Source organism: Ixodes scapularis, unplaced genomic scaffold (assembly GCF_016920785.2).
Source record: "Ixodes scapularis isolate PalLabHiFi unplaced genomic scaffold, ASM1692078v2 PGA_scaffold9__187_contigs__length_104089568, whole genome shotgun sequence".
In the NCBI taxonomy this organism is placed as follows: Eukaryota; Metazoa; Arthropoda; class Arachnida; order Ixodida; family Ixodidae; genus Ixodes; species Ixodes scapularis.
In genome coordinates, this window is record NW_024609884.1 from 56,866,210 (window position 1) to 56,885,047 (window position 18,838).

Consider the following 18,838-nt stretch of genomic DNA (forward strand, 5'->3'; position numbering starts at 1 on the left):
ACGCCGCCAGGTGAAATATCGATTGACCACTCCCCCTTGATTGGATAGGCGTTACCCTAAGGCACCGAAAACCTTCGGTCATAAAAGAAATTGTCTGCAGTTGGAGTTCGGTTCTGCATTTTATTATTGACGCTTTCAGAGCTTTCATATTTAGCAAACCAGACTTAACAGCAAACCCCCCCCCCCCCCCCACACACACACAAAACAAACTAAAAGTAAAGGAATTTTTTATGCTTCCCAAAGAAAGTCCTCTTTACAAAAATAAAAAAAAATTGCAACATTTTCTCTTCTTTTTTTTTGTCTGAGACTTTATAAGGAGGTTTTATAGTGACTGATAGCTTAAGAAACAGAAGACGGGGAGGTACTTATTACAGCTGAGCAGCAAATTGCAGTATTAGCTGATATGAACGCCAAAGAACGATACACGAATAAAAAAATGTTACCCGCCTTCTTTGAGGTGTCAGAGACAAATACAACTTTAAATAAAAAATGAACAAATAAGCAGTTGAGTAAATTAACAACCTTCTCAATGAGTTCTTAATTACATTTAATTAACGCGTTGGCTAACCGTTTTGAATATTTCGGGCGACATTATGTAATCAACCGTATCACCCCACGTCAGAGCGCAGGTAAATGCTGAAAGACACAAGTATAAACACACAGATTTAACCGCAAGGTGACTGCGCATTCATGCAACTTCTGATTACGTTCACCGTTAATGATAATTGCATCAGAAAGTATACGAAGACCGTGACGTTGTGCTTTTATCTCTGCTTCATTGGTCTCAACCTCGATGATCTTATCATCTCACTTTTCACTGTACACCTTGACCGATGTTCAGTGCCCTACTATAATGTCGAACCCGTTAATAACAAACTCTTTCAGACGCGCATATTAGTTCGATATATCAGACAGCTTGTTATATCGGAACTCGTATATAGCGAATGTGAATGCCGGAAGTTCGAAATAGAACGCATTGACATTAAATGTGCAGTATGGGCACTTATATGTAGGTACTTGAGCGGATCGCGAAAAAAACAACGTTTATTTTAATAAAACGTAATTATAATGAGCTAGGTGGGCTAATTTATCAAACGGGAAGTAATTCAAGTTCTACTGTTTCTTCTGCTGGCACGTTTGCTAGGTTGGAGCATCTAGACTTGCGCGAAGTGGATAGAAATCGCTTACCCTTTCTCTCCGAGAAGCTGCGCGAGGGGCGCTGATTACGAGCGAGCCACAAGCGCCTGTGCCTCAGATTTAGGGCTGGCAGTATGACAGGCCTGTTATTGATGCAGTTTTTTTTTTTTCCCTTTAATACCAAAACCGAAACGAAACCTGCGGAAACGTAGAGAACCACGCGATTTGCGGTGTGCGACTGTAACCAACAATGTTCTCTCGTCGCGCATTCGTGCACTTGCGTGCGGTAAACTCCAACAAGAACAGGATTCATGATGAAGATGGTCGAGACTGCTGTTCGTAAAGAGGTCGGGTCGGCCGTCCGCGCGGCGGAATCGCAAGCAAGTTCCTCGGGCACTGGCGGAGAATTTGTACCATTGACTCGAAAACCATCGCGTAACGGCGCAACAAACCGCGCAAAAGCTTTTTTTTTATTTTTTATTTTTTTTATAGAACACGGGTGTGGGTGTCTTGGAAGGCGGTGTTTTGTTTCCGAGTTCGATATAGTCAATAGGTTGTTCGTTATAAAACTAAATTTTACACGCACTTTCATTTGGAATATTTGGGTGCTCTATATAGCCAGTATAGACCCTTTCAGGCAACATTTCATGGGCGCCCCCATCTTGGCGTCACGTGACCCTGCCGCCATAGCCGCCCTTCAGTTTTTCGCCGTTCCTCCGCGTTGTGTGCTGCACCGGCCACTACCGGAGCTTTGTTTTCGCGTTCTTTTACGTTCCGCGTTTAAATCGCGTGTTTTCTTTAGGTCTTTTCGATATTTCGGGCTTTCATTTAATCATTTGATACCTATATTTCAACATATCTCTTGTATTTTCTGATTTATGAAATGGAATCGGACAGCGAATGGATCGACGATACAAGATTGTGGCTTCAGAGACCATGTAACTTCATCCCATTCTGACGTTTTTCTCGCTAATAAAGGGCAGTCAACACCATTGCGACATATGGAAATTTCAACTGACGCAGTAAGGCTATCCAGTCGTGCTTCTCGCTGCATGTGCGCGCTTGTTTCCGTAAAGCCGACCCGCATGTAAGCGATTTAGCGTGCGACTAGACGAGCGACGGCGACAACGACGAGAGTCAGCGACGAAGATTTCTCACTGTCGCCTGTTGCATCGCTCGGTTTTTTGGGTTTTTAGAAAACGTCGCTCACCGTCTTGGTCGCTTGCTCCCGTCGCTTCCATGCGGTTTGCTTCGTCGCGCGACTGCCCGAGCGACAGCGAAGGGGGTCACCGTCGCTTGTCTCGTTGCTCGCCGAATCGCTTGCACGCGGTTTATACTTAATATCGAGGCGCCAATGGTTCATTGCTGTGTGCATGGAAATTGAGTGTAACCGCACGTAAGCGATTTGGCGAGCGACCAGATAAGCGACGGCGACCCGCTTCGCTGTCGCTCAGTCAGTCGCGCGATTAGGCAAACCGCATGGAAGTGACAGAGCAAGCGACCAAGACGGTGAGCGACGTTTTCTAAAAACCCTAAAAAACGAGCGATGCGACGAACGACAGTATTTGTAAATAAAAAAAAAAAAAAAATCTCCGTCACTCCTCTCGTCGCACGCTAAATCGCTGACGTGCGGGTCGGCATTACGGAAACGAGCGCGCACATGCAGCGAGAAGCACGACTGCGATCGCCTTACTGCGTCAGTAGCAATTTACAAATGTCGCAATAGTGTTGACTGCCCTTTATTAGCGACAAAAACGTAAGAATGGGATGAACTTACATGGTCATTGAAACCTCATAATCTTGTATCGTCGACCCATTCGCTGTCCGATTCCATTCCACAAATAAGAAAATACAAGAGCTATGTCGAAATATAAATATCAAATGATTAAATGAAAGTTCTAAATAGCGAAAAGACCCAAAGAAAGTGCAAGATTTCAACGCGGAACGTAAACGAACACGAAAACGAAGCTCCGGTGGTGGCCTGTGCAGCACACAACGCGGAGCAACGGCGAGAAACTGAAGGTCGGCTATGGCGGCCCGGAAAGCGCGCGAAGGGCGCGCCGACTGGTGGCAGCTCGAGTAACTGACTCGCTGAAAGCGTCTATATCGTTCTATCTGGGTCGTTATAAACGGAGGCGACTTAGTACGCTGCTTTGTACCCGAGTTTTCAAGTCGGAATTCTTTCGCATTCCCTTGTCACTTTGGGGTGTACGAATAGTGGTTCGAATCGAATAGCACAGCTTCATGCATAACTATAGAGTTCCGCGTTTTCGGGGTTTGTTTTGTGAAAGTCGGAGGGTTGTTTTCGAAGTTTCTTTTTCGCTGCAAATTGGGGGTTTATCGGAGTTTATTTTTATTACATTCCCAATTCTCCGGTATTCGGATCTTCATTTTACTTTGTTTTTATGTCTTCAAAATAAAAATGAATAATGAAATAAATATTCAATAAAATAATAAAATTAAAATAATGATTAGGGAAAAAAAATCGGTGCTCCAATCCACGCTGTGGAGGTGGTTGGCCAGCGAAGCTGTACGGTATAGCTACAACGATTGCCCATTGCACTATAGACCCTTTTCATGGCAAACGCCACTAGGGGGTGCTCCAGCCTTTTACGTCCCAGAGAACGTCCGGTTCATAAAAAAGAATGAACAAAGCCCACCCTAATGTCGCTGCCTGAAATGTCGATGAAACGTTTAACCACGAATTCTCCAGGTGAACGCCAAAAAACCGAAGAAGCGCGAGATCTGTTAAAACATTTCAAATATTCTTGTAAACCAACTTGCCTCCTCCAAGACGTAAAATTTTCCTGCCGAAGGCCTTCGTTAAATCTCCAACTTTGATGTACGTGTAGCATTTATGCTTCCTAGCACTGGTGATATAAGCAAGCTCGACAGGCTTGGAAAGACGGAGCGACTGAAAGTGGCTTGGGACGCCGGAGGCAGTTCCTGTTTGTAAAGAGCAAATGGGTCTTATACCAAACGATTCACAAAAGAAAAGTAAATGCACTTTACCCAACTTTTTATATATGAAAGGCTAGTGACGTCACTCCCCCACGTCACAAGCTGCCGTCGCCACGGCAGCTCGCGAAACAACCGGGAAACGTAAGCGGTGAGCGCTACGTTGTTATCAGGAGTGCCTAATCATCAATTATATGATTCAGATGCTTGTTTTGTGCTTGTCCTTTATTGGAATGAGTGCGGTGCTGTATGTTGCATGCGTGATATGCACTTTTCGCTTCAATCGCTAAAGGGGTTTTTACTCCGTAAGGTTGACGACACGAAGAAATTTCAGAAATCCGACCTGTGAGTCATATACGGCAGCTTCGCTGTAATAAAAGAAAGCCTATTCATAACCTACACAAGACCATACACTAAATTCGTAAAAAATCATAACAATGGAAAGACATTTCTGCAGCTGCATTTGGCATTGGTGCCCTTGCGATTGGCAGCACAAAACGTCTGTACTTTCAAATAGCCAACATTCTGGACGCATAAAACCTTCAGTTGCTCTCCCCATCCTATGAATATCTACGGTCACACATCTCTAACTGTTATAAAAATACAACCCGTCTTTCCCTTAGGGAGCACCAATAGTATGCTTTAACATTGGCCCATTGTGCTGAACGAACCTTGACGAGATTTGCGGAAAACTCCCTTTTTTCATTAGCAAAAAAGAAAAAAAATTTAATTGTCCTTTTTACGTTTAGATAAATTTTAATAATAAAATGCAGTATCTTATGGGTCTTTATTTTGCCATCATTACCTTAAAATCCCGAGTTTTTAATTGTCGAAAATTTTACCGGGGAGTGTTTTTCGGGCTTTATCTGATTTATCCGGAAACCTATTCATAGCCTACAGAGGGGAAGGGATAGCCACGACGACGTTCACTTATCTTAATCCTTTTTGAAGCTACGAACGGCGTTGTGCTATAAGATTCTACTTGTCAAAGTGGGTCGCCTAATCTGTTCGAGTTTCACGAGCAGTGCGATCCCCACAAATAAGGCTTTATACAGCAGTTTCAAAAAAGGACGAGTGCTTCGATTAAATTGACTACCACCCAAGCACACTTTTTTCTTTCGAGTAAGGCATCCAGATTAAACTGACTTTTTTTATGTTTTAAATGCTAATTTATTATTGCAAACTTCCTTTGTGTTGGAGTTCAGCCTAAAATAATGTTACCGTGGGATTTAAATATTCACAGAATGCGGCCATTAAAGATCACGTGGAACTTGCATGTCCCTATGAAGTTATTTCAGAACAAACCTCGTACGTTTATACTTTGTTTACTTTACCGCATACCACAATTAGGTTTGGTACTCACATTTACGGTAAGAGCGCCGCGAACCAGAAATGCCTCAGCACCGTTCAGTCGAAAAGACCTTCGCTGGGACGTTGAGCCTGACGCTGTCGTCGTCAGAATTCCACGCATTTTCGAGCCCCGCCGTCATTGGTGGGACAAAGCCAGGAGTTCTCTTAAAGGGAAGCTGAAGAGGTTCTTGAACATAACGAGTTAGAGGTGAATTCTACCGTATTTTTGTCCCGTGAATTTGAATATCACAAGGATTGGATCCGAACATACCAAGAGATGCGAGAAAAAGCGAAAAACCAACCGCCGGGTGTGACGTCCTACACAAAGGTTTCAACTGCCATCTGTTTACTGCTTGCGAGGGAACGCGTGCAGCGTTTTTGATTGCTCGGTTAAGGCATGCGGAAGGTGCGGAGATGTTGGCATAACAGGTCAGAATTCTCTACTTCCACCGAGCGCACCGGGAAGGAGGGGTTTCAGTGCTACTATGAAATTCCTGTCGTGGCTACTTGGCGCATCAATCTAAAATATAATTGTAATATTCGTAATCCTGGAGGCCAAATGAAGACGATTTAAGAATTTTCTTTTATCAAATACAGAACCGCTACAGTTTTCCTTTAGCAGGTATATGCAATGAGGCAGAAGTTTCGCGTAGCGACCGTTACGATTAGGAATGTCGCGAACCTCCTGAAGTTTGAGTTCGAAAGGTTTAAGAAATTTCGATCCCCGCCAAGGTTCGAAGGCGAAAAGTTCGCAGCAATAGACCCCCGTTAAGGTTGGAATTTGAAAAATTCGAAGATGTGAAGGTTTCTGAAAGCCGGAGAATAAAGATTTCCATTTTCTTTTTGTTTTTACAAATGTTTGAAAACGTTTAACATTTCGATTCTTTTTCAGGGTAAGTTTGAAAATTTCTAAGATTTCGAATTATTTCGAAGTACAGGTTGGGAAAGGTCGCAAGTTTCGATTTTAAAATCGAAGTCTGATTTCCGCAGTTTCGAATTAAATTTGTATGAACTCACCTAGAAGAAAATCGCGAAATGTGCTACAAATTTTACTGAAAACGCGTTGTCCGTTTCTCTTATGCAGTAAATATACTTCTATCTTCTCCGTGGTATACGGACGGTACTACCTGTATTACTCGTTATTTGTTGCAACTTATGAAACAATCGTTGAACTGATTGAACAGTTCATCGAAAAGCCCTGAGGCGGTCAGGTGAACGTACTTCTTACGTCTTTCCAAACTAGTAGCAATCCTATCCAACGTCGCCTAAATGCGATGATGGCATAAGACAACTTAATATACAGGACAACCCAAGCACATAAATACAACCAGACGTCCCGAAAATTTTTAGTTGCCCTGAGCGTTTATTTTCGGTGGGATGACCCGTGGGCTGATGAAAGCTCTGGACACAGGCACATCACTTGACAAAAGTCAAGGTTGAGTAGAACACAAGAAAACTAAATTCCGCGCGCGCCTTTCACTGACCAACCACTTGCTCGCGGAAATCGGGGGACTTCCGTTCAAAACCAACCGTGAAGGACGCCCCCGGCGAAGTGCTTCGTTTGAATTTCAAGCCTGCTGTTGAGGGATCTGTTAGCCCTCAGGCTACCTCGGGACAACCTACCAAGTTGTGCGCCGGAGAGGCTTTCTGCGGAATTCGTAAGAAAAAGTTACGGCGTAGGAGGCCACCCCAAAGAAATTATTCAGCGCTTTGAAATCGAGTCGCTTGTGGCACGATCCGCTAAGGAAAACTCCAGTGCAATTTCCGCTCCACCTATTGACATATTGTGCCATTCATACTTCTGTCCTTGAACCTAGGGGGGTGTACTTAGGTCGAACTTCGTCAATCTTTTGTTCAGAAGGTTTAATTTCGGGGAAGTTTTTAAATTAGCAGACCCGAAAGATCGAAAATCGTCATTTCTTTTTAGCGAATAAGCTCTAAAGTTTGAAAATAGTCGAATCCCATAGCGCAAACAAATTCAAAAATTCGAAAACAATCAAATTTCTTAGCGCCAAAAATCGAAAGTTCGGAACTCGTCAAAAAATTTATGCAATAAGTTTAAAAATTCGAGAGGTTTTCGAAGCTTTCGGGCCCCTTGGTTCGATTTTCGAACGTTAGGTTCGACAAACGTTTGCAGCACCTCTATACTCCACGACAACTTTTCTTGACAATGCAGTGGAAGGTACAGGCACGCGTTCCCTCTCCGATTTTGAGCGCTGAATAAAGCTGTGCGCGGCTCTCCTCTCCCCGGAAATGCCAAGAAAAGTTGTCGTGGAGTATGGTTACAATCAGTTCGTCATACACGGGAAGAATAAGATTTTACAAGGAAAAGGGGACAGTAAAATATCTGGGTTGAACGGCGTAGCAGTCGGCGCAACTGCGCGTTGCGTTATGCGGCATTTCCCCGCTAAAGTTAGGGGGGAATTTTTCCCGCTAAATTTAGGTTGAAATTTAGCGGGGATTTAGCTTATGAAACAGGTCAATGGGCCGATTTCGACACTCTGATTGGCGCGTTTCCATGGACGTCACATCGCCTGGTTTACGTGGGGAGGTTTAGGTAAACATGCACGCTTGAGTGATTCACTAGCTAGTCTTTTGCTGACTCCCAAATTTGCTTCTGCATATCGGGGAAGCAAATCTGGGAACCGGTTAAAGAGTAGAGAGTGATACACTGAGGCGTCCTTGCCTAAGCCTCTTGTTCCCTTTAGGAAACTAGACGATGTGACGTACATAAAAACGCACCAGTCAGTGTGCCGAAATCGGCCCGCTGACTTACTTCACAAGCGTTTTCGAATACGCCGCCCTGCACCCAGAGAGTTTGGAGCGAGTCACTATTGAATGTGGCTCACGGGTTAGACGTGAGCATGCGGCACAGCTCCGCTTTCGCTCGGTAAGAATGAATTTGCCGGCGAAAGTTAGAGTTAGCGTCCGTGGCCAATTAATTCGGTGACGAAACTCCTCGTGCTCTCAGAATGTCCGGAGACCACAGCATGTGGTCCAACAAATGACAACCTAGGTAGTACGTAGCTGTAATGAACTTTGGTGGCGCAACCCGACAAAACAAAGACCTGACAGCTGGGTACTTGCTGCAAAATCTTTATTAAAAAGTAAACTTTTCCTCGACTTGTTTTTATTCGAGCCTTCCCGAAACTTAAAACCTTTAGGATTTTTTTTCATCGCGACTGCGACAAAAATACCTACCAAAACCCCTTCTTCTTCCCACAGTTTTTTCTCAACTTCCCCTCTATAATATGTTTAGAGTATTGCCTCTGCATATGAAAAGAATCCTTCGCAGAGGCATTAATCCCTCTGTCTAGTCCTCAATGGAATCCCCCCCTCTTCGAGGACACGAGCTGAGGAAGCAGACGCTGGTCACTATTCTAGGGTGTTTTCTGTAAGACTTCACTGAAGGAGCTAAAAACAAACTCGTATTTATTCTTTCTTATTTTGTGTGTGTGAATATCAGGTGATGGTTTTATGCGATCTTTGGCAAAATACGGGAACGAAAAAAAAATGTCATGTCCCCTTTAATATCGGAGGCAACAATTTAAAGGGTGCCTACATTTCCGTGACTTCCTTTGACAGTATACATGGTATGGAAAGACGACAACCAAAGCGGATCACCAACAGCTTTGACTCTCCGAGCCGCCGCCACAATAGATTCGGTGTCCAGGCGTTGCGGAATCCCTTCGCAGATCCAATAAAAAGGAAACAGGAGCTCCATACTGCCCCCCCCCCCCCCCCCCTTTTTTTTTAGGTCGTATCTCCAGTGTTTATCCTTGTGGCCTTCGATCGAGCACGCACACTTCAACAAAGTCCTTGCCGATTCACATTTGTTTATCGCCGCTCGGGAAGGCACACAGTTGCCGAGCGAGTGTTGGAGCGTCGCCACTTGCTGCGCTTCGGTTGGCGGCGATTAAGGTAACTCATCAAAGGCGCACCAGCATTTAGAAGATATGAGCGAAGGTTTCCTTTCCAGCGTGTACAATCTATTACGTTCTACGTTCTATTCCTTGAAAAACGGGGCTGGAGCCTCGAGTTGAGTACAGAGACCCGAAATCGTCGCTTTCGCGAGGAACCTTTGTAAACAGGGGTTTAAAATGAGGGCTGCTTCGCTGGTATTTGAACTTTCAGTATGCTCGGGTGCGAAACGGTGTGATTGCGAGTTTATGTTGTCCCTCATTGATACGCACAGTGGTAGCAACAACATAAGATTTCCTGTCTGGGGCCGCTTAAAATATTGCGGTTTGGGCACAGAGAGGGGGGGTAATAATTTTCTGTATGAGACTTTCTCCCGCCACTCAATAAACCAGAATTCGTTTTTCCTCGAATTGTAATAAATATACTTAGAGTACACACGCCAAATCGGTAACCATGTTGTTGACCTGCGATAATATCTTTACTACATAAACCTAGCAAAGACCTTAATTTTACACTATCCACTTTGTCGTTCTAAGTTTCACCGCATAAAAGCGTTCAACAAGACGGCGTATTCACGTCACTTGAATACCCCTCAGGATTTCGTTCTACTTAAATTTACACTAGAGCAAGCAACGAGCACCCATGACTTCTCACAGACACATCAAATATACCTTCTTCAAACCGTTTAAACGCTTCCTCGCTCCAGACTGGTCACGAATAATATGTTTGTGAGCTGCACTTCATGTGGAAGATCGCTCTTGTCGCCGAAAAGTTGATTTTGTCTTGTCGCCAGACAAAAGTTCCGTGTTTTTGTCGCGTTACATATCAACATATTTTACATTATTATAACATCCAAACTCTCTAGAGATAGTGTGCGACTCCCTGGCGCTACACTTGATGTGTCAACATACAGTGAACAAGGAAGATGTACCAGATGCACATAGACAAAAACAAGAGATACAAGTGCCACGAAGCATGTATACGAGAGATCGGCATCACAACCCTTTCTCCATCGCCCTATATGCTGGACGACAGAGGTACTACTTACTCGCCGCTGACATACTCTGCGATTGATGAGGTACCAGTACGCTTTAGCTTTTCCTCATTAACATTTCCCGCAAAAGCAATTTCTAGAGGTTTAAGGAATTTATTTTATAGGCAAAAGCTTTCGTGTAGGCAATAAATATTCGTCATCGTCTCTAGAACAACTTGCGCTAACTTTGCTCCGCGGCACCCTTTGCCACGCCCTCTATACACCCTTCAAAAATGAAGGGTGTTCAATGCAACGGCGCCCCACCTCCGGATTATGAAGGGTGTATTATCCGAAATAAGGGCACTGAAAGGGTGTAGCTATGAAGTTTAGTCTCCAGAACACCCTTTTATACCCTTAAGGATGTAAAAAGTTTGAGCATATACTGGTACACAAGCATTATAAACCCGTCCTAACAAAACTTTTATTGTGATGCCATATATGTCTGTGTGTGGCTCCAGCTTTGCTTGATTGGTGCATATCTACGTTCAGGCCTGTAGATCAGCAATCGTTGGAATGGTCCCATATTGACCTAAGCCGCCCTCTATCTCTATAGTATAACAGCAACATCGAGTGACGAAACAAACGGGATTTTTTTCTTTACTTTATGTGTGTGCATGCCGACATAATATTAGAGGTACGGCATTCGTTGTGAGATTCCTGGCCCTGGTTGGAAAATAAAACGGAACCCCAAGGTCTTTCCGACTAGACCGCAAATCACGACTAAACAAAAGTAAGGTAGAAGGGCAGATATATAGTTTTAGTTAACAAACCACTTCCACAAATTCACTCACCCGTGAACGGCGCATGACACTTGTTTTTGAGCCTCCCGTCGTCGCCGCTTTTTCGTCGATTCAGCTTAGAACTTTGCGGTTCAGCACTCGGGACCTGCAATTACATACAACACAGGCTTACACAAAAGCCGGAGTAAGGAACAAATTTTAAGCACCCACATTATTGCGTCCAAAGCCACTAAATGTTCCCAGTGTACCGCATTCTATAGCGTCCGCTTTAACTGAGAAGCTGAGACCCAATCTCGCTTTCTGGTTGTCGGTGGCGGACAGTAAGAAGTCGGCTACGCTAATGCCATGAAAAAATAAAACACAAAACGTGTGTAAAACGTACACATACTAGGCAGGAGCTGTGAATAGCCCATAAACTACAACCGAACGTCATAGGACTGCTCGTGTATGCTAAGGTTTCTTTGTGTCAAGGGTAAGCTAGTTTGCGAAATGAAAATTCCGGCAGGTTTTCCCACCTCAGTTTTGCCTCTTGCTGCATGCTGTACGCTCTAGGCCCAAAACACTATGCCTCGGCTTAAGGGGTCTCCAAACCAAAAACGGAAAGCGGGAAGCGTGCACTTTTAGCGGGAAGCTGGAGCGCTTCGTTCCGTTTTTCGGTTCGGACATGATTTCTATCGGAGCAAGACGGAGACATCGGGGAGGAGAGGGTCCGCGTGACATCGAGTCAGTCGTCAGAAATATGTCACTTATGAGACCGACCATTGAGAATGTTTCTGTCCACCTTGGCCACCTCTATTGGCCTCTTTCTTCCTTGATCCGGTTCGAAGTTTCTGTTTGCTGCTTCACGCCTGCTTTGACGGCATACCTCCTTCGCCTGCAGCAATCGTCAAGATTGCATCCGCTACGGTTACAGCCAAAGCCTTTACTTCCTCTCCACTTCCCTTGTCCCTCTGATTGGTTGCGCCCAGTGGTTTCGTCACGCACGCATTCCAAGGCCGTACTCAGGTGCCCCCCGTCCAAAAACGGAACGAAGCGGAACGCGTCGGGAAACCTCTCCGCGAAAAGTGCATGCTTCCAGCTTTCCGTTTTTGGTTTGGAGACCGCTTTGGGGACCTACGAGCCACGAGGAGGGAGCGGGCAAGCGCGATGCAAGATACAACCGCTCGGAACAAGAAAAACAAGTTTAATAAAAACACATTAGCAGGGCTGCAGGCGAGGAGAGCCGACGTCAGCATAAACGTGATACGATTCGATTCGATTACACATGACAGTAATGTTGCAGCAGTCGATTTCAACGCAGCGATGTGGTGTTCAAACGAAGAATGCAGGTACTCTGCGAACAATAGGGAGCTTTCGTAGATCGTTTTCTCCGTCCCACAGCGCTCTCCGCAACCCGCTCAATTGAGATCTACGCAAAATCCTGGGCACCCGAAATACAAAACTTTATCTCTCGACCTCCTCATTAGCTACGTACTTCTGCGGGGCAGCAATGATTGGTCATTTACGTGCTTGGCGTAAAAGTTTAGGGTGGTCCAAGTCACCAGGCTCGATCTAAAATGGACCGTAAAAATCGACGCCTGCACGTAGCTATCTTAACTTTTCGTCAAAAATGTAATTCACAGGTCGGTTTTTTCTTGTAAAATTACAAAACGTAGCTCTTTTTCTATAAAAAATAAGACCAAGAAACTTGCCAGGGTCTACGGCGGGCAGCAACGCAGACGGCAGGGGTCAAGTAGCGGGGTGTGTTTGGCGTTCGTATTGATAGATGGCGCTACCTCCATATCGCGACGGCTCGCGACCACCGGGGTTTATTAAAATGAATATAATCTTTTTGAAACGTACCTTCGGTTAAAAAATAGATGCGAACAATAAAATCAAAACTTAAAGTAAAAAAACGCGTCTGCATAACGGCGGCGCTTTTGCTGCCAACGGATTTCGTCTGCGTGTCATCTGCTATGGCTCGCTCGTCGGCTGCACCTTCAGACGCTGCTCCCGACGCCATCTATCAATACGAACGCCAAACACACCCCGTTACTGGACTTGGTCGTCTGGGTCGCCGCCCGCCGTAGAGACTGGCAAGTTTTTTGGCCCAATTTTTTACAGAAACAGAACTAGCTGCTTTGTAATTTTACAACAGAAAACCGACCTTTGAAATACACCTTTGACAAAAAGTTTAGTATGCTACGTGCAGGCGTCGATTTTTACGGTCCATTTTATATCGAGCCTGGTGACTTGAACCACCCTATATATGTTTGAGCATATTCAATATTCATTTCCTCGGGGAGAGCCCGCGAGACATTCTGTGCGAGCATTTTATCGCGTCAGTGCTTGAATGGTTAGCGATGAGATATTGCGCGTGCTCGGGCCGGTCGGCACTCTCTCGATAGCATTCGCACCTTCGACGGCTGTGCAACCAATTCGTAGATGTTCTGATTACATGGATACAAGGAACTTCCTGGGTGCTAAATATTTCAAGGAATTGCACGCGGGCCCTCATCATGCAATGAATGCAGAAGAACAAGTCCCTAAGTTAAAATTTAAAAAGAAATCCGAGAGCATCTATGCACTTTTTATGAGTTGTGAATGCGAAAGCAGTTTTGGCGCCGAGAGGAGCAGAAGAGGCCGCAGCGTCGGCGAGGAGTGCGGCGGTGCGACGCACAGACCGCCCCGCCGTGTATTCCGAGACCTGAGAACGATGGTGGATTTCGCTTACACGCAGCGCATTCCTACAAGCAGCGCACATTGTCTTACTTTTTCACAACGGTTTGACATCACGCTCCCCCACTGCGCAGACACGGCGATACCCGCCGGCTTCACTTCGGTTTCCATGACGAAGCATAAGCATTGCTGCGCTTTTCTCTGGGTTTTATTTATTTCTGAGGCGCGTCCACCTTTACCTTGAGCGGCCTCGCCGGCTTCCGTGAAGAAGCATCTGGTTTGACGCGTCGAAGCCTATGGAATTTTAGGGGCCGTTTCGCTCATCCAATAGGAATCGCGCGGCTGCCGCTATTCAAGCGCTGTCGACTCTTTAAAGGGGCCCTGCAACGACTTTTTGACTGGTTTTTATTTTGTACCGAGCCTGAGCGCACCGAACGTAGTAACTTAATGAAACGTTTCTTTTCTCGAATTTTGCATTATTTTAAAAGTTATAGACAAACTAAAATTACAAAAACAAGCAAAAAATAACTTCCTTCAAGACTTCCTTGGTCCTGGCTTGAGTGGCCGTTAACCAGAGGAGGGCTAGTGAGCTCTTCAAGCGCTCACGTCTGCCGCACTCCGTGTCAACGGCTCGAGAGGGCGCCGCTAAAGCATGTGCTGGGTAGGCTGGATGAAGCGGGCGGCCAGGGCGGTAAGCATTGCATTTGCTGCGCGATTAAACACTAATTTGGCATGACACTTTATTGGCCACAAACGACAGCAAACACGGAGTAAAGATCAGTTCACAACGGGAGCCACTTCGCGCTGCCATACCGCCAAACAGCCAAACTGCAAGCCAAGCCTGCTCGCCCAAGGCCTTCGGAACCGGTCGGATCCTCGAGCCCGTACGACCGCAGCGCTGCTGCGTACATCCGGGACCTTTCTACGCTCGCCGCTCGTCGGTGCCGGATCTTTATACCCCTTTCTAGTTTGCGCCGCCTTTTCCACCGCTTGGTGGCGGGTATGTCGACGGGTCATTTCTTGTTTCCGTGCTTTACAAACTGCTATTGTTTCTTTTCTGATCTAAAATACTGAACAAAAACTACTTTCATAAATAATTGAAACGGTTCGCGCCACTTATATTTTGTATTTCGACTAAAAAAAAGCTTTTGGCGGCTCTGAGCAGTAGTAAGGCCAGGACCAAAAGCGTCATGATGTCGCCACATATCGCGGGCTTTCGGCACCGCGGGTCGCCCCGATAGGTAGAGGAGGTTTCCGCGTCGTAAGGTTAAAATATGACGCACCGATATTTAATTACTCTCTCCGTGCCCGCTGGCTTGCCCGAGCCCCAAGAGACGTGGAAACCGCAAAAAAGGTAGACACTTAAATATGATTCAAAGGCCCCTTTAAGCCGCAGTCGTCCGCCCGAATATAAGCCATTTGCGCTGTGTCAATTTCGACAAGAGGGGTGTTAAAACGAATTTGTGTGACAGAAGTGCGACTGGGATACAATCGCCTGTCATGAGAGCCTGGATATAAAGGGCGCTGTTAACAGAACCCGAAGCGACACTAACGGAAGGAGTGTAGTTAATTTGGAGCGGTTGTGCGCGAAGAACGTCGTCTAGCCGGGGCTTCGTTCTGTCGATTTTGCTATTGCGAGATTTATTGGTCCTTCTTTTCGTCGTACGTTTACGCGGTGCAAAAGTAAAATTGAACGTTTAGTGCTTATACAGCCTAAGGGTTGTCTCCCAGGATGGGTCGACACTGTTCGAACGCTGACATACTGTGCGAGAACAGCTTTAAAAAGGAGAACACCACTCTACAACGGGAGTTCGTTCCCGGACCTTACAGCCTTCTACTATACACAGCCGCTAACATACCCGAGGACAGGAAACACATTAAAGAAGCAACCTACTAAGCTCTGAGTAATATGATTAAAGAAACAACAGAGAAAGCCCTTGAGCTTTCATACTAGGAAATACAGAAACATCATTTACAACATTAAGTTTTAAAAAACAAACTGATAGCAAACATGTTTCTAAAGAATATATGTAGGCCAAAAAACGTTTTACACTCGAAGTCAAAACATAAAAAAGGCCTATTGAAGACATTTCCAAGTTTGAGTATTGCGTTTCATTGTTTCAGTGTATGCTTGTGGTCACTTTCTTTGGTCAAGCCCAGTTCAGCAGAGTTTGATAATGGCACACAGTTATTACATTTGATCAAGTGTTTTGAGAGCTAAAAGCCAATCCTTATTTTTCTGCAACATCTATACTAACTAAATTCGGTCGTTAGTCCAGGGTTTTGTCGTAAACATTATGTAAAAGTAGGGATTCCTATTTGAAAGTGACATTTGTTGGAATAATTTTGTGCCTTCATGGATCTCTACTGAAATAATTCTGGTATGACAATTTTATACTGAAAAAATAAACAACAATACTGACGCATGAAAACCTATTAAATAAGCCTTCCTTGTGTTTTGACTTCTAATAGAAGAAGTTTCTTGACCGATCTAGAACCAGGTTAAATGGCTGCCTGTTCAAGATTGGGAATGTCTATGATGTGTTTGTATTCACTAGGATATAAACTCAAAGGTATTCCCTGTTTCCTCGATCACGTTTACAGAGGTTAATAGGTTGCCTCTTTGTATCTTCTGTCCTTAAGTATGTTAGTGTCGTTTCAAGCCGTGGTTCGTGCAAGCTGAAACGACCAAGGGACAACCGAAAGATACTGGTGAGTGTGCCTCAACAAGTGAAGGAGAACTAGCAATCAGAGATGGTATGAGGAAAAGAGTACAATGGCCACGGCCACTGTTATGCGACCCAGGCTGTTGTTTTTCCTGTTTAGAAGCACTCCGATGTGACTCCCCTTTACGATTCGCTACCGCCTACCCATGCTTATCGTCGTCTCCATTATTTGGGCCTATGGTCTTTGTCACAGTCAAATCACTTTGTACAGTGTCAACAGGCAAACATAACATAAACAAACCCAGAAGCAGTACGTATGCAGCAGCGGTGTGCAGTCCTCAACCACGATCAGGCTGAGTCAAAAGCATGCTATTGCCACCTCGTCTGTATGCTACCTCTCGTTGCTAGTTCCCTTTCTTGTGTCGGGCAGTGCCGTTTGTGCTTTTCAGTTGCTCGGTAATTTTAGCTTCTATCAACCATGACTGCACAGAAGAAGGCTGCACGGAGGGGGAACAAGTTACCTTAAGGAAAGGGTTGTAAGTGGAAGTGTACTTGTGGAAAGAGTTTCTTCGAGTCTCCTTCTATGTTTTGTGTTGTGGGGAAAGGACAAAGTCCTACCACAATAATTTAAGCAAGGAGACAAACAACTAGCGTCTGTTTGCTGTGGAGGTTCTCAGCGTTCTCAACATCGAGCTTCACGAGGCTCGCGTCTCGCAATGTTTTGCGCCGTGAGTCTTTGTTTTCTTGATGTACGAGCCGGTGGGTGGGGCTTGCCCCCCAGTGCATTATATTGTGTGTCGTTTAGTTAAGGGGGCAATGCAACAATTTTTTTTTTTTTTTTACTTTCAGTAAATACAGCTTAGAACTATTCGTTGACACTCGTAATCGCTGAAACACGCGTTAGTTGTTTTTCTCCACGTAAGGGCAGTGACAAAACAAAGTTAAGGAAAACGAGCAACTTTCTCCCTCCTCCCCCTCCCCCAACAATTTCCCAACTTGCAGCCATAGAAAGCGGTTGCGTGATCTGGAGTCGATTATATGCCGCCAATGTTTATCATAGCCACACGTTGGGATTGACAGAGCACAGGGCACGCGCTGAGTTCCATACATTGTTAAGGTTTGGCTATTCCCGTCATCACAGCGATAGGGCACGAGCCCGAATGCAGGTCGAGGCATTGATTCTCACGAGCTGAAATCGAGTGCTCAAGTAGTGCTCGCGTCCAGCGTATCAGCTGCATTTGAATATCGTCACTGCGGACATCGCAAAGCTTGATGACAAAGTCTTGGGGAATGCATTGTGGACAATGCCAACAGTACGATCCCCGAAACTTTGTTATCATAGTTTTCGGTGGAGCGATTAAAAGAAAAAGCCTGCTTTTATCCTCCACATAACGCGGCGAAAAAGGGGCTTCTTGGTCAGTGGAGTTGCATGCGAGTTCACTTGGGCCCCACTATTGCCACTAAACCTGTGGTAACAGAAAAATATTCCTACCCAATATTGTTTCACAGCCCCTTTAAGAGCCCCTTCATTAAAAATCAGCAGTGGCCGAGTCTCAGGTAAATTCACCGTGAGGAATTTTTTCACGGGTCAAACTTCAAGGCAAATGTCAAATATGTTATAAGTTTAAAGGGATACTTCAACGAAATTTGAAAGATACCCGTCGTGTTCGTAAATAGGCTGAATATTATCCACAATATCCGTAAATGACAATCACACGTTTGTATTTTGAGGCCGATGGTTGTATTTTTCGTTATAAACGGCCCGCTCTAGCAAGTGCTCGGAAAGCAGCAAGCGGAGAGCACGTGACGTCCGCCGCAATCGTGACGTAGATTGTCTCGGGACGAGCAAAGCTGCGGCGAGACTGACGTCAAGAGGATGTCCTTGCCGTTCCAGTCACCGAAGCGGTCGAAGCACGCTAGCAATCGGGTCATCGCAACTAACCTCAGAGCTTCTTTTGTACGAATTTTCAGTGGCGGGTTAATCTTCTATGATTTTGTACAGAGACAAGAGCGACGTCTGGGACCCACAAAAGAGTCTCGGAGAGAGGGGAGTGCCTCCTTCCCCTCTTCTCTCGTGGTGGCAGGAGGCAAGACAGTTATCTCACTACCTGCCAAGGTTCCTAGACGGGCATTACAAACGAGGCGTTAGCGACATCCGCCAGGTGCTCTTTGCTAATCGTTTGATTTGTTTAAAAATTCCTTTTCGTGTCTTTCTCAACAGGAGAATAATGAGTCTAATTTGACACTGCTCCCTTGAAAACGAATAGACCAAGAAATAAGCCCCGAAATTTCGTTGTATTATCCCTTGAAGCAAGCGATATTCAGAGAATAAAGTGACTGATTTTTTTTGTTTAGAAAAAAACTAATGCATAATT

General features: G+C 45.1%; 1 protein-coding gene across 1 annotated transcript in view; it reads right to left on the minus strand.

Moving 5' to 3' along the window:
• The window catches only part of LOC8033259, a 958,536-nt gene that overhangs the window by 423,034 nt on the left and 516,664 nt on the right, over nucleotides 1-18,838 (minus strand). The window contains exon 4 of the mRNA XM_042287366.1: nucleotides 11,191-11,284. Within this exon, the coding sequence (XP_042143300.1) occupies nucleotides 11,191-11,284 (94 nt within the window). The remainder of the gene's footprint in view (nucleotides 1-11,190; nucleotides 11,285-18,838) is intronic.